The following is a 24,127-nucleotide window of genomic DNA, read 5'->3' as shown; positions in this document are numbered from 1 at the left end:
CTTCCTAGAAATACAAACCGATTCGAGTACGAGTAACGCGCACGACTGATCCGTATTATCGCCGTACCGGTGTCCAATTGCAAAAACTGATTCACTCGAGCGCGTATTCGCGTAACGCGTGTCTCGTGTTACGAGATCCCGGATCGAAGAGGGGTCACTCGCATGCAACGCGTTCTGTAATCTCGAGACACTCGGTTCGAAGACCAAATATTCGAATTTTGTTCCATCGGAAACGACGAACGCGAGGAAGAAGAAGAAGAAGGACTCGAAGGGTGTCAAGGAAAAAATCTTTTCATCGACGAATAGATAAGATAACACTAACGCTTACGCGCAATAATTTGCAATTAAGAACTTTAGAATTTTATCATCGCGCGATTGTGTTAACGTTCCAAGGATCGACGGATAAGGATTTATAAATAAATGATACATACCTCGTCGTTCCCAAGATCGGTGCGCGAGATCATATCGTCGTTTTCGAAGCGATCATCCATGAATCCGCAGGATTCACGTGCTTATTTTTCTCGTCGAGGAAGATTGCTAATTATCCAATTAGAATTTCAAATTCCGCCCGAGCGATACCGCTTCGAGTATCGTCCAACGCTCACCCATCCGATTTGCCGTATACAGCAATCTTTCTCGCCACGGTTTTTCCGTTCTCCGCCGACGCTTCGTCGCGTTTTCCACGCCCACGCGACCGGCCGGCGAAAAATAGCACTTGGATTTCTTCTGCAAACTCGTTCTTCGATTCGGAAGTGACGGCCTTAACGAACGCGCGCCAAGGTTAGATAATGATTTTCCTCTGGCGATAGGGAACGAGCGGCAGTGTGCGCCCCGCGCTTCTGTCCAATCCGTTTTCGCGATAATATTCACGGCCGGTTTTGGAAACCGGTTTCTCTTCCCTCGAATAAATTGAACCGATCCTTTTTTTCTTTTTTAAACCATCGTCACGTATATGCATACGTATACGAGGCCAGAGATTTTTTAATGGGTCGCGAGCAATTTTTTTTTTCTTTTTTTAGGAATCAGCCTCTTCTTTTGCAGGAATTATTATAGCTCGTGATTAAAGGAGAAAGTAGCGAGTAGAGAATGTGGGGATCGTGACTGGAGATATCGGCATATGTATGTAAATTCTAGGAAAGAAATTTCGAAATTAATTAGAATACGTCACGTTTCTTCCATGGATCTTCGTCCATTATTAATTTTGATTTCGAAACTGTGACTCTTCGACGATACTTTTCCAGCTCCCCCCAAAAATGTCGGTCTTTCGATTCTTTCTTTGTTTATCAATTATATATATATATAAAAAAAATAGCACATTTCAGCGATGTTCCACTGTATATAATTGTCCATAATTTTGAAAGTTAATCACGACGATAGATTTTGTCGAAGAGCAAGGCAAGTTTCGATATTCGAGCTGGCTCGAAAATTACGCATAATTTGATCGTGTTAATTTTGTGGGAAACGAGCGCGCGACGCCTGGATTCGCGAAATAATCACTCTATCGATTAACGTTTCTCGTGGAAGATTGCGCAACCCGTGCGTTGTTAGTCATCGAACGGGAGATGGGTGGGAGGGGAGAGAGACGCGTAAGTGGCAGTGATTGAAAATAACTGGTCGCTTTTGTCGGTTCTCGCATCATGTAAATTAACGACAGAACCGAGACACGGCCCCTATTTGTTGTACAGAGATGGGCGCTTAGCCTTTTGCAATTGGATGTAAATATTGGTTTTCGAGCAACGATTATGCTTCGAGCTTCGTTACGCTCTGTTTGTATGCAAATCCAACCTGGGCTGGACTTGTGAACCACAACCTTTTTTGGAACGGTGAATTGTGTTCTCTCTCTCTCACTCTCTCGTTTCGAACGTGTTCTGCTTACCTCGCTCAAGTTAACTTAACACTAGAATTATAATACGTGTACGATTAAAACAGGATTATATCCGAGAAAAGATATTAATTTTGCGTAACAAGCGTGAAAATGATAAATTTGGAATTTGTTCCGTATATCTTTGTCGATTTTTCATGTTTTAAAATTTGTGCAAATTGCGAGGCTAAAAGATAACCATTACGGATCTATCTTCGTGATATAATTCCTCCATAATTCGTACGTGCGTATATATTATACGATATTTATCTAAAATTCTCAAATTATTCTTAAAAAAAAAAAAAAAAAGAGAAATAAATAAATAAGAAAAACGCGAATAAATATATAGATAAGAAAATACGTAGTAAAGAACGGAGATTCGCAAGCAATGTTATTCACGTAAATCGTATTCTCTCAAGATAAAATTTAATGCAAGCGTCTCCCATAATTCTTCCATTTGTTTTTTCTTTCTTTCTTCCTTTCTTTCTTTTTTTCTAATTAATCCGCGAGAACGCCAGCTTATCTTCGATCGCCCTTGTACTTCAAGGCGGCGGTTATATTTTTCTTCCGTAGCACCGTTTCCACGGTTCGGAGAATTCGGTCAATGCACGTCCTACGTCGCCTCTCTCGAAGCCGAGGAATGCACCGCCGTTGCATAATGCAGTCGCGATGATGTCTCCTCCCCTTCTCTCTCTCTCTCTCTCTACATCGTGCGCAGAATGCGCGATGCGATAACGACGACGACGGGTGTACTTTTCGGTGGACATTGGCAAAAAGTAAAGGGAGCGTCGTGTACTTGGGCCGGCGACAGAGGGACGACGTACTCACGTCGAAGTCTCGAGGCCAAGGTTAAGGTCGGACCCCCACCGTGCACACGATGCCAGCTCTGTGCGCCCGACTTCCCGTGCGCCGTCCGTGCTTCGTTTCTTTCGCCCCGTCTTCCTTCTATTCCGACGTAACTTCCTTTCACCGGCCGCCGCACACGATTTTTCTCTATCCGGCCTGGACGAGAAACAACAACTCGTTTCCATCTCGCTCTATCCGAGGATGTTTGCAATAAGGGGGAATTTAATTTTGAATATATACAAGGGGGATATTTACGGATATTTGGAAAATGGATTCTTGGAGGATCGAAAGTTTTTTTTACAGCGAGGTCGCGGTAAAGAGGACAACACGTCTCGTCAGTATTCGCGAATTCTACTTCGTACTTTCCTGACGCGTACTTTTTTCGAGCACTCGGGAACGGCTACTGGAAATTTACATCGTTTGGTGATTACATAGAATACGATAAAAAAGAGTCGTAAATTCTTATAATAATGTTCTCTAGAGACACGAAGATCCAAGTCCAAGAAAATCGAACTTCATACGGGCTTCATTCTCTATCTCTTCCCCAATTTCCTCCCCATTGATTTCATTTTCAAAGTAACGAAACTTGGCCCACGCAAGCCCCGGACAACACAAGTTCGCTCCTTTATACGGCAAGGTTCGCCAGCCAATGGAATCAGACGCGAGGGTCAGTCGAGCGTGAAACGCAGATACGTGCTCTGGCAAAACACGACGCGGGCCTCTCCTCTCGTTGTGCTCCTTGCGCGTGTCGAATCCACGATTCCGTATCCGCGGTATAGACGTTTCAAAAATTATCTGGCCGAGCGATTTCCTCCCCCTCTGCTGCCGCAGCTTTTTACGCGTCGATCGGTCGCGCGAGGAGGGTTGCTCGCTTCGAATTTTTCCTCCCATTCGGCCGGGTTCGCGAGCTTTTCTCTCTCTTCTCGGGGAACCCACACCGCGCTACGTGTCCTCCGCGAGCTCGTTTTCATCGGCTTGCGAGGATAAACGTACGAGCTCAAAAACCGACCGACCCCTCGCGCAACACGACACACCGAGGGTTATCAAGCGAAGGGAGGAAACCCGGGAATTATTATGTATCACGAGAGACGCGCGGGAACCCTGATTTTTTTTTTCCCTCCTCCCGTCAAGGATTTTAAAGGGATCATCCTCGCATCCGGGAGAAACTTTTTACGCGACGTGAATTTTTTTTGCGGGGAGGGATACCGTTTCCTTTGCCAAAATTCGCGTATTATTATTACGCGAAATGTATTATCGAGAAAATATTATTACTCACGAAAGAGAGCTTCTTTCTTTTTTCGTTTCGTCGAATAGAAGAGAATTATCCGTGATTTCATTGTTCGTATCTTGGGGAATCTCGGTGCTATGATGGAATAACGGGTATCTGAACAGGATAAGTAAAATCGGAATGGAATTAGATCGAATCTAACGCTGGCACGTTTTTGTTGCAGGCAAAGTTGCGGTGCGAATGGAATCTTTTCTCGCCGCCTGGACTTCAGCGCCTTCAACAGCCTGCCGCGCACTAAACTGAACTCGTATCACATAAAGGTAAGCGAGTCCACTCTTCGTTTCGAAATTGTGTGTACGTCCTGTGCGAGATATGTAAGAGGATATATTTTCCTCTTCGAGAATGCACGCGTTAAGACTCGGGGAGAGTTTGAGAACAGAAACAACCTCCCTAGAGAGGGCAAAGAGAGGAAAGGATTGCTTAAAGAGGAACCTTTTTATTCTCCCTTCGGTCCGAATTTCCCCCTCGTCATTCACATATTCCAAATATTTCTTCGTAACGTACGAATTGGCGTTCGTTCGACGCGAGTCGAGTTGTTGCAACTCGCACGCAACTGCGATCATTCCACCCTTGTTGTTGATAACGCCATATGCGTCACGTATCAGCCAACCCCCATCTCGCGCCAAATATTCTCTCACGCGAGCTTCGTTTCGCTTTCCACCCCATGACGAATCCTTGGGCTCGAGGTTGGCTCGTAACACTGTCGTCCTACCCCAAATACGCGAGGCAAAATCAATACGGCGGTTTCGTGCATTCGCGCCACCACCCCTCTCCTCGCGTGTTTCCTTTATTACGCCGGTATCTCCGCGCGTGCACACGCGAGATACGCTCGAGAGGGAGAGAGTCGTAGACCTCCTCCTCCTCGAAGGCCTCATCGATCCTTTTTAATCGCCCCTCGGGCGACGGTGTTGGGATAATACCGCGTTGCGGTAGGTCGATCGATGAACGAGATACGCCGCAAAATAACGTTTCGCAAGGAATTTACGATGATTCACGCGGATCTCTTGCGGAGCCAGGCTTGCCGCTTTTGATCGATCCACGCTTCCTCGAGTCTGATTAATTTTCCAATCGATCGAAATCGAGCGCCATCGTCGCTTTTATTTCCCTCGACGATCCTTTCTTCGTCCCGTAAATAAAAATAAAAACGAACGATTCCGTAACGATCTCCTCCCTCCCCTGCCGCCGACGCGGTCCCAGAACTCGCGTTTCCGCACCGTTTCGAACACAGCGTGGCGAATCGATTAAACGGATTACAAATAGATTAAATGACACGGTTACACGGTGGTGTAAATTGAACGGCCGATAAAACTGGGGAGGAGGCGGATGAAATTAATACGCGCCGGCGAGGAGGATTAATACCCGGTAATCGTCGAACGCGTGATTTATGTGCCGGAAAAACGGGCCCGGTCCAAAGGTATTTCGCGCTTGTTAGAGACCACCCCGTTTGCGTGTCCCTGTGCTTAATAGCCGGTCGCGCGTTTGCCTCCAACTTTCAAATTACCCACCATTTCGAGAGCTCTTTCGAGTACGTTTGAAAAAAGGAGGAAAGAACGGAAGAGGAAAGAAGAGAAAGAACGAGCTAGCAAAATAGCCGGGCGTGTTCGTCTTCCCCTCCTGTAAGTGGCGGCGAAACGAGCAACCATAACGGGCCACGGTATACACACACATATATATCTATATACACATTCACCCTTCTCGTGTTTTCGTTAGCCCAGGACCTGTGCGCTCCACCGAGGGTTACCGCCGAAAAACATCATCGACGTCGAGGAGAGAAAGGGTTAATTTGTGACTCGTCTACCCGTCGTTAGCATCCACGGTTTGAAAATTCCTGAATATTGTTGAGAACAGGGTGAACCGCGAGAGAAAGGCGGAGAGAAGGGAGGGAGCGTTGTGCGTATACTCTTTTGCGTCTGGCTTTTTCGCCATAACCTTTCATCGCTCAACTTTCTCTCTCTCTCTCTCTCTCTCGAGGAAGGTGGCCCATAAAAGACTCTCCTCCCCGGTTTCGCCTCTCCATCGTCCACCGCGGCCCCGTTATTTATTCCTTTTGCGAACGCAGGAAAAGGCGCGCACGCTTTATTAGAGGCAACAATGGACACGCGGTGCAACGCGAGTTTACAGCGCGCGGGATTCCTTTCATGCGCGCGAGGAGGGATTTCCCGCGTGAAAAGCTCGGTTTCAGCGTTTTAAGCGCTCGGTCGGTCGCGGGGCGCGCGAAAATAAAAGCGAGCAGCCAGTTTCCATGCGGCGAGTTCCCATTACTTCTCGCGGCCTATTGCGCGATAAGCCTCTCTCTTTTCGAACCCGCTCGCATTCTCGAATTCGTCTCTTGGCTTCCGCTCGAGCGTGTCTCGTCGAGGGAAGGGAAAATGGGGGGAGAGAGGATCGATTTTCTTTTTTTCTTTCGAGTTTCGCGTATGCAGCGAATCATCGGCCGAGAAGAGGGGAAAGGAAACGCTCCAACGAGCGCCACCACCCTCTGTTTCAGGTCCTGTCCTCCCTTGGCAACGTGTCGTCCACCTAACAACGCGAGTTTTTACGGATATCTTTCGATCCAATTCGATTCGAACGAGGCAAGAGCACGCTCGATATTCCAGTTGATTGGAAGTTGCTGCTTGGATATATCGTATTCTAGGAAGAGATTTTACCCTATCTTTTCCTGTATTCCGAAGGTTTACCTTGTATTGTGCGAGAGAGATATAACTCGAAGAGGAAAAAATATATCGAGGCTTCCTCTCGTAAAGATCGAATCGAATTCGCGAGTAAATTTTGAGAAAAGAGTGAATGGAAAATCGAAGTGAGGTGGAAACGAGGATATAGCGTGGCGAGGTGCAGTTTACTAGTTCGCTGCACTTTTAGATCGGGGTGTGGCTACACCTTCTCCTCTTTCTTCCCTTCTCTTCTCTCCTCTTCCTTTCGATCCACAAATACACAAATTCATCCGTCCGCGATTCCGGATATTTCGCAACCATCTTTACGCAGCTTTTTCCTGCTTAACCCAGCTGCCTTGATTTTCGTGTAAACATTTGGATTTCGCGTAACGAAGCGGAATTCCATTCCGATATCGTTGGAATATGATAATGGAACGCGGAAACTCGAGAAGAATTCAGGCATAAACGCATTATAGAAAAATGGGAGGAAAATACTCGGACTATTACTACTATCGTTACATATTATACCTCAGAAAGGCGAACGATCGGGAAACGAAGAGAAATTTGACCGAATACCTCGCCTCATATACGTTTTTACCGTCGCATAGGATCGTAGAGAGAAGGAGAGAATTTGGCCGAGCTCTCCTCGCTACGTTTCGAGAGTTGTGCACGCGCAGAATATTTTGTCGGAAGGTTAGAAGCGTTCTCGAGTTGGACGAGGAGGAGGAGGAGGAGCAGAAGCGACTGCCGGAGTTCCCTTCTGAATGGCACTCGTGACCGGGAGAGCGGAGATTAATTAAAAGGACGACGTCGAAAACCTTTTGCCCGCGGTTTAACCGCTTCCCGAGTAACTCTTTCTCCCTCGTCCCTTCTCTCTGCCAACTCTTCTCGTCCAACTTTTCCGCGGACGTCGATGGACATTGATTCCCGATGAGCTGACGCTGATGTACGACAGCGAGCTCAACCGGTCGAAGCTAATAGGAAACGCCAGCTGGGAGGATCGTACGGTGGATATCGATGTCACCGATCATTCTTGCCTCGTCTCGTTCCTTGCCTATATGCTCCAGCTCTCCTCACGGAGCTGGAGACCGAGTATAAGGAGAGATATCGGGAGAAGAGAGATATCGGAGTCGGGGTACTCTCCACTTTTTCCTTTTTGCCACGGAGATTCGACGGCTAATTGCAGTTTCGAGTTTCCCTTTTCTGCGATTTCGCCCTTCTCTCGAACGTTGGACGACGACGATAAACGGTCATAAATAAAAGGAGATTTATAATCCGGTATATTAAAAATATCTCACGTGGGAAATACGGTTTAATAAAAGTAGTTTCGATCGGGATTATCGTTTTCTTTATTCCAGAATTGAATTCGCGGAGCGAGGATAATTACGTTATACGGCTTATCGCCAATCTTGGAGGATTAAACTATATATTGGCCCGTGCATCTCTGGGCGTGCCAGCGCTCTCTCCAAGTCGGCGAATTTCCCCGTGCTCGTCGCAAGAACCGTGTGCTATTCCTGGGGTGGTGTGGTGGATAGTTTCTAAGTAATATAATCCTGTCGGCGTTGATTAAATTCAGAGGCGGAGCGAGGGAAACGATGGACGCGCAAGTTTGGCCGATTGAACTTCCCTTCGAGGACTTTCGTGGCTCTCTTTCCTAATTTCGTTACACCCCTGCGATACGCGCCTTCCCGATCCAATTCTAAATTTCTCCACTCGTCTCCTTGCCTTCTAACAACCCCTTCGAGACGTGTCTTGTCCTTAAGCAGCGGTGGAACTTCTCGAATTTCTTCAAGTTTCGAGCTTTTTCGATCGAATCGAAGGCAACGAAGGGCTCGTTGCGCGTTGGTAAATTTCGAACATTTCGTTGCCATCACGAGCGTATTTTTGCCGCAAGGAGGAACCGAGAACGTTCCGTTATTCGAGGGTGCAGCATTCTCTCTCTTGTTCTCCCTCCCTTTTCTTCTTTTCTCCTTTTCGCTCCCTGATGGGCACATTTTGTGCGTTAACCCTCGTTCCAGGCCCGTCGCGCACAATAGAGCTTTGCATTAAAGGTCATTAGCTTAAACGTTCGCCTTCCTGTTGCGCAACCCGCGCGCAATTCTCCAGCCCGCGAGCGAACGAGCGAGTATTTCAGACAGGAATAATTGTGCCGATGATTTTTCACAACTTCTACCTCCCTCCCTCTCTCTTTTCCCTTTATCACGAATTTCCATCCAGTATTAGATAGTTTCCGATGAAACTTTAACGAGAAGAAGGAAAGACAGTTCTCGAAGGGGTGGGAAGGAAGGAAGGAAGGAAGAAAGGAAGGCCGTGCGTGAGGCCGGACGGACTATTCTTGAAATTTCTCCCCGAACTGGGATAAGTCTCTCTCCTGGCTCCCTCGAGGCCGAGACCTACCTCAACCGGATCGATGCAAGATGGCCCGTGTGCTTTTCTCGTCTCCCACGTCACGAACACGACTATTTTTGGCCCTGAACTTGATGTACGTAAACGGGGCTACGTGATGCTTGTGTTCTCTTTGCGTGGTCGAGCCACGCAAAAAGGGAGAGGAAAGAGAAGAGGACGGACGACTGATCGATCGATCCAACTTTTTTTAATTAAAAGGTAAGAAGAGTTTGATAATGATCGGGATAGTAAAAATTGTCCTGTGTCGCGATATCATCGTATTATTACTTGGATGATGTAAAATAATTTTTGGAATGGGAACGAATGGTGATATATTTTAAATACCGAAGTGAGTCTCTCTCTCGTAATTGATTCTGCCAATAATCAAAAGGGGAATGACGAACGGCAGATGCACCGCTTTCTCCTCGTCTTTCTTCTTCTTCTCATCATCATCATCATCATCATCATCATCATCATCATCATCGTCGTCGTCGTCGTCGTCATGATGATGCAGACGAGCCGAGAGTGACCTTTCATCCTCCCTCGGAATTGCGAACGATAATTCGCAACTATTTTCTCCTTCCTTTTCTCGCTCGCCGTTAATCTCGAACGAGTCGAAATATCTCCCGATGATGCATCGTGCTCTCCAGACGTTTTTAAATTACCATAACTGTATCTCGTTCTCCTTTCCACTCCGTTTTTCACTGTCGAAAATTCGAGACAAACGCTGGATCGATATATTTAACGAAAAAGAATCCCCATCGTTGTTTCCTTCTCATCTCTTCTCTTCTCCTCGACGGAACGACGAGCAAAAAACAACGGAAGGAGAGACGATGATGGCCCAAAGAAAGAGAGAGGGGGCCACGTTATAATCGACAAATGTCGCTCTTCCTGCAGTTCCTAAAGAGAAAGAGAGAGAGAAAGAGAAATGAACAATTAACGATACGCTGGACGAAAATAATGGATGCTCGCCGCTTCCGTTTACGTGTATTCGTTTACGTTATATCGGTCGAAATGCGCTTTTTTACGAGACTCCCCTGTTGCTCGACCGGCTTTCTTCTCTCTCCTTAAACGGAAAATCGTCCCTTTCTCTCGGTCCCGCGACGACGAGTATCAGCCTCATCGAGCTCTCCTCGTTAAAATGTTCTCTCGACGATGATGGATCCATTTCTGAGACGCTCGGTCACGAAAGAATTCCCAGCCGATCGTTTAATTGACATCGGTGTCAATTTTCTCGTCTTGCGAACAGAAGCAAAACCAGAACCGATAAGATAACAGTTGATAATAGTTGATTGCATTGAATTCGCGATAAAAAAAAGAGAGAGGGGAGGGAAATCGGGGCGAAAAAACGAGCAGTATTATATTTCCAACCGGAAGAAACCGAAAATTGGACAATGGAAAAAATTTTTCGAAAGGGGAGGGAAAAAAAAAACTTGAGGTAATTATATCACGCTTCGGTTCGTATTCTCGTCGAACGACGTAATCATTTTGCGCTAGGTTCTCTCTCCGGCCTCGCGACACTCGATACATTGTTCGGTCACACAATCCTACCTGTTAGGCTGACACACACCGGATATTATAAAACTCGCGAGACGCATTCCCCGCGCGGTCTGTCTCCGAGCGGTTTCGCTTTTAATGGCTTCTTGGATTGCACTCTGCCCTATTTTTTTTCTTTTTCAAGAAATCGTACGATACATTCGTTGCAATCGATGGCGATAGATAGTGATGGTGGTGGATAGTAATGGATACATCTCGGGTTACACCAATTATCGAATTATCTTTGCCTCTTTCCTCGAATTTCAAAAAGCAAAATCCTCTCGCTCGCAACAGAAACGCAACAACGATCGAACCGTGTGAACGGGAACTCGTTCACGGAATTGCTAAACCACCGCGTTACAAAATCGAGGTTTTAATGGAATCGTTTGCGCGCCTCGAGTGTAAGAAAAAGAAAAGACGATCGATGAGCGGGATTTCATAATTTTCAATCAAGAGAGCAGTTTTCAATTTTCCTCCCTCGAGCCGCCTTTTCTTACGTCACGGGGAGAAAGTCAGGTTTCCCGCGCTGATATTCAATCTCTCTCTCTCAATCGTCCACATTATATCCCAGGGATCGAAGATTCTTTCCTATTTCCGCTCGAAGGCGCATAAATTCTTCATTTTTTTCTTCTTCTTCTTCGAGCCTCTATTTTTCTGCGGCAGCGAGAAAATGGAAATAAAATCCCGTTATGGAAATAGGAACGGAGAGGAGGCATTGGCTTGCTCGATGACCGTTCACGCTACCCTTTTCCACGGATACGATTGCTCTCTATGACTCGCCACGATTGTTTCCCGAGTATCTCGGATCTTCTCTTTTCACCCAAGTGTTCACATAACCTAATCGATCGTGTAACAGGATTTTCCATTTCGCTTAATAGACTTTCGGATCGCTTATATACTCTCGAGTGTAGATATCCCCAATCTACTTTTGATCATGAGTCAAAGCGCTAGAGGAGCAATTTAAAAAATACATATAATAAAAAATCGAGCGCGCTTTACGAAAGATCGTAATTGGACCCGTGTAGAAGAAATATTCTTCTCTGACCGCCCATTTCGAGTTTCTCCGTTTTCCCCGCGTTGGTGTTCCGTTGTAATTATCGAGGAACGGGAGGACCGAGCAGAAACGTATTATCACGAGACACACGTTTTCCCAGTCGGTTCTATTACTTTCCCTTTCTTCTCCTCCTCTTCCTCTTCCTCCCTATTCCCTTTGTCTCGGCGTCTTTGTCCGGACCGCCGGCTTTTTCCTCTGCACCGTGGTAGTTGTGCGCTCACCCCGTAGGAAGAGGGGAGTGTCCCGATAGAGAAATAGTCGGAATACGAGCAGGCGATTTGCTTCTTTCACGGTGATCGATCGATTTGTCCTCCGGTTTTTGCACTGAATTCTTCTTCGATTCGTGCTACTATATGCGCCCTCCAAGAAGTTACGCACGGTGTATACCTCGACGTCGGCCACGATTTATCACCTTCTTCTTCTTCTTCTTCTTTTTATTTTACCCGTGAAAGGTCCCTTATATTGGATCGATTATGAAAAATTCACAAGTATTTATCATCGACAAACAACGGAGAAGCTATCGTTGACTCTAATAATTATCCGAATCTTCGAGATTTGAATTTCGCGATACCTGTCCAAGCTCACCTTGGATGTTATCGAGCGGGATCCAATTTCTAATAACGCGCCGAGCGATCTCTTCCTCTCCTCTGATCGTCCCGGACCGCAGTTTTTCAAGCCCCCTGTTTTTCGAGGTTTCATTAACGGGCACCCGGGTTGAATTATTAACTGCAAACGTAATCGCCCACGGCACCAGGAATAGATTGATTGTTTGATAGCGGCGAGGCACAGCGATGTTGTTCCCATCGGGGAGGGATCCGATGAAGCGAGACGCCCGGCGTTCCTCCTTTCTCCCTTCGTTTCGAGAGACAGAGTGGAGTTCGGCCCGCCGCGAAAACTTTCTAGATTTATTACGCTATTATTTCGCCCGATAGCCCGGTAAGGAGGAACCTTTATGGCCAGGAGAGCCGAAATTTGCCTGCGGGAGGTCAATGTAACGATCACCAGTTTTCACTCGCCAGAGAGAGGAAAACGGGTCTCGTAGATGCGAGAACCATTTTTCAGTGATCGATTCTCTTTTTCCCGGAAACTGGCACGATGAATACGAAAACCGTGTTGGGATTCGCAATTTTGCGAAAGTTAGAAGCGTGGAAGATGAACGCATATGCACATTAGAATGTACATTAAAATACGATCGTTGTATTCAAAGTAAAACTTTTGGAAAATAGAGGAAGTCATTTTCTTTTTTTTCCATCTCGATATGTGAATTGGCTATCGAAATATAAAGAGTTAAAGTTTTCGTGGCGCAGAGATTTATGAATGGGCCCGCGACCCAGTGACCTACTATATCTTTTTTCCTGGAAACTACGCTCTTCCAAGAATCGGAACGTTGGTCTTCCATTGGTCCGGAGTTTGGGTCAGTGAGGTCCGAATAAACGACACAAGGATGGACGCAAGACGGTGTAATAAACGACTTCTCGTATCTCTAGAGCGAGAAAGTATTTTAAAGGGGGAGGATTCCGACATTTCCAACGATCGCGTCCATTCGTTGGCCAGAAATGATCTAAATTTTCGCTCCATTTCCACGGAGCGCAGGATGGAGTTTTGTCGGTGAACGACAATGCCGAGCTTAGAATTTCCAGTGTATGCATTGTCCGGAAGCGGGGGAGTGGCATCCTATTAAAGTCTTCCCCAAGATGAAGGTCGCCCATTCTCTCTCTCTGTCCACCCTCGCCCGAGTGCTCGAGATAGCCGAAAAGCATCCGGTGGGCCGTCCCAGGTACCGTTTCTCACCACCTCCTCCCTTCACTCGTATTTCCGCAGGCCGATATTCGTCCCTTCCGAACAACCGTCGGGACTTAAATTACTGCCACTCGCGAAATTAGATTCTAACCGTGTTACGACCAACGAACCGATTGTATTGGACGCGAGATTCAAGATGGAAGGCGCACACATAGTCGATATTTAGGGATTCGGCTGAAACTCGCCGCGGCGAGTTTTTCTTCACGAGAGAGGAGCGGATCGGGGTCTAAAACCGCTTGTCTCGATCGATCATCGCGCCCACAATAACGGTTTCCCTTCCCTTCAGTCCAAGTTTCGAGGTGAATAGACAGCATCGTCAGATTTTACGCAATTTCGCTAATCGCGGGAAACTCGCGTCGAAAGAAGAGTGGTGAGTAATGGATATCGGGTTGGGCGATGATCGCAAGGTCGGGAAAGGAGGCTCGTTATCGGTCGATGAATGTCAAGGGCAAAGGTTGTGGCGCCGCCGCAACGAGCAGCGGGTGTCAATGCTGGGTGGCAACCATCCACCAGGACACCATTAAATTTAGTTCCTCGGCTGTGCAGATACGCGCCATTATCGAACGATTTTTCCTCGAACCGTCCGTGTTTATTCTCCTCGACTCGACCCTCGATCGAGAATTTTTTCTTTCCCTCGAAAGTGGCAGCGTGTCGCTATCATATCGGGGTGAAAAGTTGCGACGACGAATCTCTCGACTCGTTTATCAACGAGATGTCGGCCCAACTGCCGAAGAAGGGGTCCGTCGTCGGACCACCCAAAGTAAGGTAAGGTAAGGTAAGGATCTCTGGAACGGTTGTAACGGCTAACCCTTTTGGTTATCGGATCGTGGATTGGGGTTGATGGCACGACGATCCTCCGTCGCCCCTCCATCCCCTCTGTGGACCCAGACATCGGATAATATCGGGCTGCGTGTGTGCGTACGCCTTGGACAGCGAACCCCTGGTGACATTAACGCAACCCCTGCCACTTTGAGTCTTGAATATCAACGACATTAGCCGCAACCCCTGGCGCAAGTCGATGGCCGAGGCCGGAATGCCAAAACCGTGTGGCCTCTCTCCGTTGGGGATGACGAGTGGATATATATATCCGAGCTTTGTTGTTGCTCCTTGCATCGAACATTATAACTCGGACCCGCGTTGAATACCAAACGAAACGATCGTTTCAGGATTACCGATCTCCAATCGGATCTTTGGCGAGCGTGTCGCGTGGGATAATCCTCGACGGTAGATCCTTGCCGTTAACCACGGATTACAACCAGGATGTACAAAGGAGCGCCATGGAGGGATACGCGTGTCTTCTCGGTGCAAGCAATGAACATGACGAATCTTGAAAGGGTGTCGAGGCTAAGGAAAGCTTAAGGAAACTGTTAACGCCATATATCTCTCGACGATCGAGGAATCGACTCTCCAAGTTTCGAGTGTTGTAAGAGGAGGAGGAAGCGTTTTTTGAGGATCTCGATAACTATCGTCCCTTGTCTGCGACTCTTTTTGCGTAATTTCGATTCGACGCGTGCCAATCCACGATGTCCGTCTTCTCCCTCGTTTCACCAATCTCCTGTCGCGAACTGTGCGAATTCGCTCGACTTGTCTCGCTCCTTCGGGATCAAATCTCAATTTCCCTGGGGAATATCCGCTGAATATCCCCTCCTCTGTGCCTTTCTTTCCTGCTCCATTTTTCGGCGTCCCACACCTTCGTCGCTCCTCCGGGATCGAGCAGCTTTTTCCTTTCCATTCTTTCTCCTTTTCCTCCTCCTCCTCCTCCTCCTCGTTTCCTTGGACGAAACGACAACGGAGATGGGAAAGATCGGAAGCAAGGTTTCTCTAGCACGTTTCGTCTGGAATGTCGCGCGTTGCATCGAATCGATTCTCGCGAGGCATCGATAGAGTCTACAACTTTCTCGAGACGTTGCGTTCGTTCGTGGTCGATCGTTAAGGAAACGACGGCCATTTCCTCGACGCGGTTCCGCGAGGATAGAAAGATCAAGACCTACGATCACCCCACGAGACGAGACGAGACGAGACGTCGAGACACACCGGCAAAGCAGGTCACCCTTGACGTGGAAGGGAAGAATGTTTCTCGAGAATCAAGCGGCAGCCAGGAGTGTCGGAAAGGCGAGCGAAAAGGGGTTGGTCACCCTCCTCGATCGAAGGGTGGCCTCTCCTCTTCCGCAACGCGTTCACGGCTCGTCTGGAAAATCTGGTAAAGTCGGCGACGACGACATCCACCCGTAAATGCGTCCCACCTTCGCCACGTTACACAAATTAGCCACCTTTATTCCGCCCTCTCCCCTTTAAGTCTACACCGTGCGCGGGAGGGGAAGGGGTGGTCGGAGGGTGGGAATCAATGGCGCAGCTGACGAACCTTTGGCTGCGCATGTGCGCAGACAATTCTATCGACCGTCGCTGCAGCACAGACACGGCCTACCCCTTCCAACCCCCTCCCTCTGCGGCCCAGCCTGATCCCTAGCAGAAACGGGGAAGGGAGTGGGGTTGTTTCTCGAAGATACGACGCGAGGCGGAGAGAAAGGAAGGAAGAAAAGGAAGGAAGGAAGGAAGGGGAGAGGAGGGGTTGTGGAGCACCGACTGCAACGCTCTCCCGCCGCCGCGGCCTTGACTTGGCTGACGTCGCCAACTTTCCCCGATGATCCAACGCCGCAGACGTCCCGGCGACTCTCCATCCACCCTCCTCCCCATCGCCGCCGTGCCAACCCCGTGATGCGCCTCTCTTTTCCTCCCCCGAATTCTTTCCTCCGGGAATGCACCGCTGGTTCTCGCATCCTACCATCGGGATCGTTCGTACGCCGGGTCCTCATAACCCATTTCGAACGGAGAGATCGAAATCGTGCTCTCGATCGCGAAAACGAAATGTTTTCGTATCTTTCTTTTTCTCTCTCTTCGCGTTGCTTATTCGTCACACGGTTCAACTTTGCTCTTATCGGTCGCGACGAGGTGTTCTTTCGCGGAGGAAACACATCCGTATTATTACCATATTCGCGCCACGGGACGACGCGGCCTTTTAAAGAGAGGATCTCGATCCGGGCTTTGCCGTATCCTCGCGTGTCGCGTTGCATCCCTTGGGTATTAATATCACGAGTATTGATACTCGGAGTCCTCGATAGGAGAGAGAGAAAGGGAGCAAGGGAAACGGTTTATTATCGAGTCGTGTGCCGTGAAAAATATCTCTGTCGTGGCGTGTGCGAATAGAAAGAGCGTGCGGGGGGAGAAAAGGGAAGAGACGTAGCGAGAAGCCCGTAACACGCGAGGCTAACAAACGAACGGGATTACGACGAAGCGGATTCCCAGGGGACGTGGAAATAGTCCGTTTGAAGTTGTTACCTCTGTGTCCAGGGAGATAGGTAAAGTCGTATCCGGAGAAAGTTTAAAGCCTGCCTCGATACGGACGACCGACTTTAAGATCCTTCCTTCCTTCCTTTTTTCTTTCTTTCTTTCTTTCTCTCTTCGTCGCTGCACGGCCTCTGTGGCCGCCATTCTCCACCCACGCAACCACCGTAATCGAGGGGTGTGGCAGCTCGAGAGTGTGGCGAGAGCGAACGTGTGTTTCGCGTCGGATCTTTTTTCCCAACTGGCCGTATCTTAAGTAATGACTTTCACGGCGAGCTCCATCCACCCCTCGCGCGGTGCCCAGACGTTGCTCTTCTTCCTTTTTTTCTTACGTCTCTCGTTCGACATCCGATTTTTTGCGAGTCGAGAATCATCTCGACTCGATTTCCGCCTTCCCTCTCGCAGAGTCGAGACAAATTAATCGATCCAACTTGACAAATTATCGTCGATCGGTCTCCTTCTCTTTGTTTTCCACGAGTTTCAACTTCCCTCTCCCCCTTTTCTCTCCTTCCACGTCTTCCTCGTTCCATCCTCGTAATCAGAAACGCAGCCCTCCGGAGCAATTTTACCCCTTTGTTGGTAAACGGCCGGGTCCAGTCCGAAAATCAGGCGACAACCCTCTCTCCCCCCTTCCAGTCCTTCCTCCCACGATCCCTCGTCGCCCACGCGAGCTTCTTCCACTCCGTTCGTCGCGGCTCAACGACGGTGGTTCTCGTCCTTTCCGTCATTCCCGACGCGGGCTGCCGGCGGAACGTCAACCATCAACCGCCAGACAATAGCGTGATTAGGGCACAATGTTCCCCCTTTCCCTCTCTCCCTCTCTCTCTCTCCACCCTTCGCGATTGCCAGCGGGCTGCGCGTCTCTTTCCGTGTTTCTCCCCGCCAAAGGATGCGTCGTGCACGCGGCCACAAAAGGACACGAACCTACGCCCTAACGTCACGAGGAGCATATCTTCTCTCCTTTCTCCCCAAAGAACCGGAAGCCATTGTGCTCCCGCTCTCTCTCTTCTGCCTGTTCACGTTGCCCCTTCACGGTTTGTCGTCGCCGTGTACCGAGGGAGTGTTGCACCGCACGCCTGGCGGGACGTCAACCGAGCATTAAGTTGATGTATGAGCTCCAGACCCGCGATGTCTGCCCGATAGGCCCCGTTTACCCTCTCTTCCTTCATCAACCAACTCCTTTTCGCGCCGCTCCTTTCTTCTTTTCCTCCAAGGGCCAACCCCCTCGCGTTCCCCTCTCGTTCGCTTCATCCAATGTTTCGGACATTTCTCGAGTTGCTTCCAATCTCTCCTTTGAACGGATCTTGGATGTTTTTGAATATGAAGGATAAAAGAGGGTGCAAGGGGGTGGTTGGTTCTCCGCGAATTTTGTTTCTTCGAGAGAGATTGATTAAAATTCCCTTCGCGAAGGGGTCGACGTAATTGGAAGCGTTTGCACGATTTGCGTCTATCCTATGATAGGCCGCCGCGTCGAACATCGCCTACATCAAGGGGATGTTTCGATCCTCCGCCTTCTCCGTGTTCCATCCCCGATCAGACGGAAGGTTAGCAGCTCTCTGTTAACGAATGGCGATTCTCACCGTTTCGATTTTTTTCTCTCGCATCGATACTTAATTTCTCCCTCTTAGAAGCTTTTGAAGCTCGCGAAAAAAGCGTAACGTTGCGTCGATTTTCAATAATAGATCAACAATGGAGAAATCTTTATATCTTTATATGTGTATATATATTACGATAGATGTACGTTGGTTCTTCAACTACGATTACGTAGTGGTGCACGTTAGTGTCGGAACGCGCTTGAGAATTTATAAATACGCCGCTAAAAATAATAATCCACTGTTCCTCCGTCGGTCATCGAATCATATTCGCCATTCGATTTCCATTCGTCTCTATCTCGCGAGGAGAGGAAGAGGAGAGAAAGGAAAATAGAAAGAAGCGTTTCGCGAATAAATAAAGCGGTGTGTATACACGTGCATGCAACGTGACCCGAGCGTGTATTATTCGTCCTCGAAGAGGCGAGATCGGGCCGAGCCAAGAGAAGAGGAGATCGTTGGCTTTTCTCGGGGCAAAGAACGGATGGATGGATGGTGGTCTTCTCAACCACCCGGGGGGGTTGCGTAACGCGAACTTCGGATGCCAACTTGGCACGAGTCGGGGAATAGGAAGAGGAAAGGTGCGCGAACAAGACAAGGTGGAATAGCATCGTGAAGAGGAGAGAAGAGGAGAGGAGAAAAGAAGCGCGAGAGAAGGAGGGGTGCGTTTTTTGCGCCTCGCCTCTCTCTCCCTTCCTCTCCCTCTCTTTTTCCTCCAAATCTCATCCTCGACTGAATTTCGGCTTTGCGTCGAAGTCGTTGCGAGAACGTTGCTCGCCGCTTCGTCTCGACGTTTCGATCCAACTTTTCTCTCGCCGTGGCTCGATGGATCAGCGGGAGAGGGGGAGAGGGGGAGGGTAACACTCGCGCGATCCCAACCCCTTGTACACCCTCGAAAATCTTGCGGTGGTCTCGATCTATCATCGTTGGAGAGAGCAGACGCCTCCGCAACGATTTTATCGGATCTCTTACCGGTTCTCTCCTATCGCGATTCCCGTGGCATACCGTAATGAAGATTTATAGGAGGCTTTACCGGGGATGGGATCATCGGGAGAGGAGGAGGATGGCTTATTGCCGTTTTGCCATGGGGAAAGTTTTCAAGGTTTAAGCACACCCGCGCCTCTTCTTCCTTCTTCCCCTTCCTTCCCTTACTCTTCGAGGACGGTGAACGTTCTCGAGGGGCGGGAGGGAGGAGAAGAGGGAGTGCAGGACAACACTGGGTATATTAAACTTTTTATAAAGAGGAGGAGGAGGAGGAGGGTATAAGAGGATTCCGTCATATTAAAATGCTCGTCGTCTCGGATACGCGGACGGGCCTCTTTGCCTCTTTCACCTGCTCCTCGAAACGAGAGGCACTCGTTGTTTGGACGTTTCTTATTGCCACGATGCGAATTTTGTCTCTGGTCAAATGTCGTTGGATCGGTCGACAAAGATTTGATCGAATTAAGAGTTTGGGGGTCAATTTGAAAGTTTACCAAAGAAGAAAAGGGGACCTTTTCGATATCGTGGGACGTTCTTTGCTCACCAATCTCGATCTCCGGAAACGTAGGTTCCGAAAAGAAAATGGAAAATTTACGAGGGCTGTCCCCGCGCGCGAGCTTTATCGTCGAGCGGTGAAACACGAGTCGCGGAAGCCGTGTTCACGATTAGATCTATCTCGCCATTGAATTTCACCCCCTCCCTCCCCTTTCATCCGCCTTTCGATCACGACCCACATAAATTTCCACTATCGGATGCCCAGCGGCGTACCCGACCTCGCCTAACTCACTGTCCACAAATTTCCTTCTCCTCTCTTCATATTTAAATTACGTCCTCGTCCTCGTAAGAAAACTGTTAGCGAACAACGCTCTGTACGTGTAATAACAGCGACAAGAAAATATCCGAGCCGAAGTAACCTTCGTGCGAATAAAACAGACTCTCTCTCTCTCTCTCTTCCCTCCTCCCTTTCCTTTTCTCCTCTCTTCTTCTCCACTATATACATATGTACATATATGTGTGTGTGTGAGTGCACAGATCCGCGCGTTAGATCGCGATCGATATCTTGGGCAGACATCTCGCGTGTACCGTGAGCTCGTTTCCTGGTGCGACCGTTGGTGGTCGATTGCTCGATAACGATCGCGCCGCTTTGTCCCTGCGGGGAGCGCGAGTTCGGTATCAGCGTGGAAGATAATCCGAACATCGAGGCGTAAGTCGCGCTTTAAGTCGCTTTTAATCGGCCTCTCTCTCTCTCTCTCACGGATAAGTCGTGAGAGGGATGTGGCGGCACGTAGAGAGAGAGAGAGAGAGGAGGAGGAGGAGGCCTCTAACCCCTCAACAGGGGGGAGACGAGTCGTTTACGGCCGCTTTACATGCAAACTGGGAGGAGGAACGAGAGGAACGGCCTCGCCTCGATTCGTCTTTAAGGCGTTAAGTAATTGCCGCGAGTGATCCCGGATATGGATGGGTTATCGTTATCGGAACGATCGTCGGTGTTCTTCACCCTCCCCCTCAGCTGGATCATGCCGGTTTTTGAATTGTTGGATTCTCTCTACGAAGATTAGAGAGATGAAAAAAGAAAATATTGTTTAATCCTCTTCAGTTTCCCGCACAGAGAAAGATGTACGTATCTTTTGAAATATTTTAACGTTTAGAGGGTTAGGGAATGTTTTATCCGAAGCGTATTACGTGTCGCGTGAAACGAGACGACGGTGTGAAAGATCGTGGTGACACGAAATGACACGAGGTACGAGCGTCGGTTTAAAGTTTGAATAAGGTTGGCGTGACACGAAAGGGAAGATGAACGAACGTTGAAACGCGCTCTTTCTCCGGGAAAGAAGTTGCCAAAGAACGGCGCCGAAAGCGACACCCGGCGTCAAAGAGGAAATGAAAAAGAGGAAAAAAAAAAAAGAAAAGAAAAGAAGAGGGGGATGGAGCACGCGTAGGATCCGTGGAAAACGGAGTCAGTGTGCGCACGGTCAAGTTGAAAAACGGCCCCTCGGTCTGGCTGGTTAATTCGAAAGAGGTCTCGGGCGTGTCGTCAGCCATCCGGTTGGGACCCTCGCGAGCCTCCTCTTAATCGCGGCGTTTTGTCGCTTTTGCACGGAGAAAAGGGTCGGCGGAGGGAGAGAGAGAGAGAGAAAGAGAGATCCAAGGAGACGGAATAACGGCCTCCAACAGTTTTATCGTGGTTTTTATCACTTATTTCTTCATTTGTTAATTCCCTCGTCGAGCTTCTTCCTCTTCTTCGCCTCGAATATCCTCGAATATTTGTTCGGGATAGGGTTAAAGCATCTCGCGTGTCCGCTCGGACAAACTTTGCGAGTGGAAAAGGGACGAGTTTATTTTTCAGGTGAATCGTCAGAGCGAATAGAAGCGGAGGGGAGAAAAGTTGTGTTGGAGAAAGCGTTGCTGGCTCAAAGGAGATGGTGGGCGCCCGCTAAAGGCAAAACCCGTGTTTCATGTTTCTGCAATCTTGCGTTTTCCGCGAAACAACCTTAAAAGGAACGGCCGCGTATCGCGATTGAACGTTGCGCGTAAACGCCACGACGACGCATCGACGAAACAGGATTTGTTTCCCCCGGCAAATGTTTGTGCACACGTTTTTCGAAGGTATCGCGGCGGAAGAATAAAGCTTTCGAGCTCGTATTCCTTTGAATATCTCCTTCTGTTTCTTTGTACACGCAGGATGGGTCAACAAGGAAAAAAAAAAGAAAATATCTCGTTATTCGATAAAAGGAAGGATTCTGGTTCGAAGAGGGAGGGGAGGAGTAAGCCGAGTAACTTGGCATCTCTCCACCTGATAAATAAAAATAAAACTTGGTATTTCGAGACTCGGCATTTCCACGTCCCCCTCCTCCCCCTCCTAGTTTGCATGGCGCCGTGATTCTTAGCTCATACGCGCCATTGTCATTTTCGAAGCGTGGTATAATATCCGTTTGATTCCGAATTAGGTGCTCGAGCTATTACTACTACTACTACTGCTACTACGTGTTTATTACGTGGCGACACGGCAAATTCTCACGCATCGTGTGTATTTTCAAATCGCGTGCCCGAGGCGGAAACATTGACGCAGGTCAGTTGGACGTGACGCGAATCAGGTGTCGCCTCGCTTGCCAAGAATTTCTTCGCGAGCTACAACTCGTCCTCGCGATTTTGTTTCGCGGCCAAGCTTTCTCGATATTGAATGAACTGCCGCCAAAGAGACTGGAATCCGTATGCGATTACGCCACCATCGACGTAGTTTTGCTCGCGCGTGAAATCCCGAGTTCATTTCTCTCGATAATTTTAACATTATCGAGTAATTATTGCTCGATTTTTGCGAGATCTCGCGAACGAATCGAGGATTATTATTATTATTACGAGAATAATAAGGATCGAAGCGAGGTAAAGCTATAAAGATAGGGGAATTTATTTTTGTGTTCCTAGTGTGTGTGTGACGCACTAGAGATTTGAGAATCTCTGCTTTAAAGCATAGTTGGTCGGGTAGTTTGGTCTTGGCTGGGAAACAGAAAGCGGATAAATGCAGCCCAAGAGTTGAGGTGTCTTGTAAATACGGTAGATGGAAGAATGTCATAAGATCGACAGTTGTAACGCGTGTCTCCTCAACAACGTCTCTACTCTTACTACTTACCAGGAGGAAACGTTCGAATTCGCATTGTTCCTTCGTAATTTTCATCACGTACGTACGTGTACGGAGAGACAAAAGCTCGAGTTTGAGTTATAAATCGGAGCTTACCTCGTTTCGAGTTTTAAGGTGAGCCATTAAGACCTCTGGCCGGCATTTGCATTTGTGACGACGCGCGTATTCTCGGCGAGAAAGAGAGGCCAGGCGCACCGTTAACGTGGCCGCGCGTAATAAATTCCATGGAATAAAGAAGGGCGATGGAGTCTCCTCCTGTCCCCCTGGTAAATACCGCGGGCCCATTAAAACTTTTCGCGTACTTAGGTCGGAATTTATTTCGACCTAGCCACGTGCACCCGGCCACGGCAACCGTTTTACGGCGCCAGCTCCTCCTCCCTGATCCGCGTTATATATCTCTTCTGAAATTGCCAACTTTTCAACGCACCACTTTCGCTCTTCTGTGCAGGAGATCCTTAAATCGAGTAACGATTTTACGCTTACGTACTCATAGAAAATTTCCTGTTCTTTCAACTCGAGAAGTTTCATGTTGGAATTTTTATTTCACGCGATATAGATAATAATCGCTATGCGCAAACGCAGTGAACGTTGAAAAGAAATAAAGGGAAATTTAGAGTTTAGCTCGAGTCCGTGGACGTAGATCCCGAATCTCCGGGGTCTACGCGCCTTTCGCCACGGAATTCTCTCGTATCCTCTTCATCGTCGCATCGCTTTCTTTTTTTTTGTCTTCGCTCAACGAAGTCTTATCTATTTCGATCGTAAAAAACACGCGGACGGTTTCGAAATTTCACTGTTTCGGAGAAATTCTCGTGTTTGGGAAGAGAAGAGGCCGACGAATTCTCGGTTCTCACTTGCTAGGATAAATTAGCAAGCGCCGTGGCTCCCCGGTTGCCGGACCGTGTTAAACGCGGTTCTCGAATTAGAATTCCCGTTTCGGTGCGGGCCAAAAAGGTGTTCGTGGGCGTTGAGATAGCTCGTCTCGAGCTCCTTCGTACAATTCTGACGTTTCTTCAACCTCTTTGCCAATACCTGCTGCGAACCGAGCTGGGAACAATCGGCCGCCCGGCATTGTTTTACACCTCGCGAATTTCGCCTATAAAATAATTAGCTTTGAGATCGGTTTGACGCAATCGCAACACATTATAGCACGGAAAAAC

General features: G+C 48.4%; 1 protein-coding gene across 3 annotated transcripts in view; it reads left to right on the top strand.

The window, feature by feature from the left end:
• Positions 1-24,127, top strand: part of LOC107997932 (headcase protein) — a 142,848-nt gene that overhangs the window by 22,665 nt on the left and 96,056 nt on the right. For all 3 annotated transcript variants that reach the window (XM_062085753.1, XM_062085756.1, XM_062085755.1), the window contains exon 2: positions 4,159-4,255. In XM_062085753.1, the coding sequence (XP_061941737.1) occupies positions 4,159-4,255 (97 nt within the window). The remainder of the gene's footprint in view (positions 1-4,158; positions 4,256-24,127) is intronic.

Source organism: Apis cerana, linkage group LG15 (assembly GCF_029169275.1).
Source record: "Apis cerana isolate GH-2021 linkage group LG15, AcerK_1.0, whole genome shotgun sequence".
Classification (NCBI taxonomy): Eukaryota; Metazoa; Arthropoda; class Insecta; order Hymenoptera; family Apidae; genus Apis; species Apis cerana.
The sequence above is the reverse complement of the archived record's forward strand: the minus strand, read 5'-3'. Positions and strand labels throughout refer to the sequence as shown.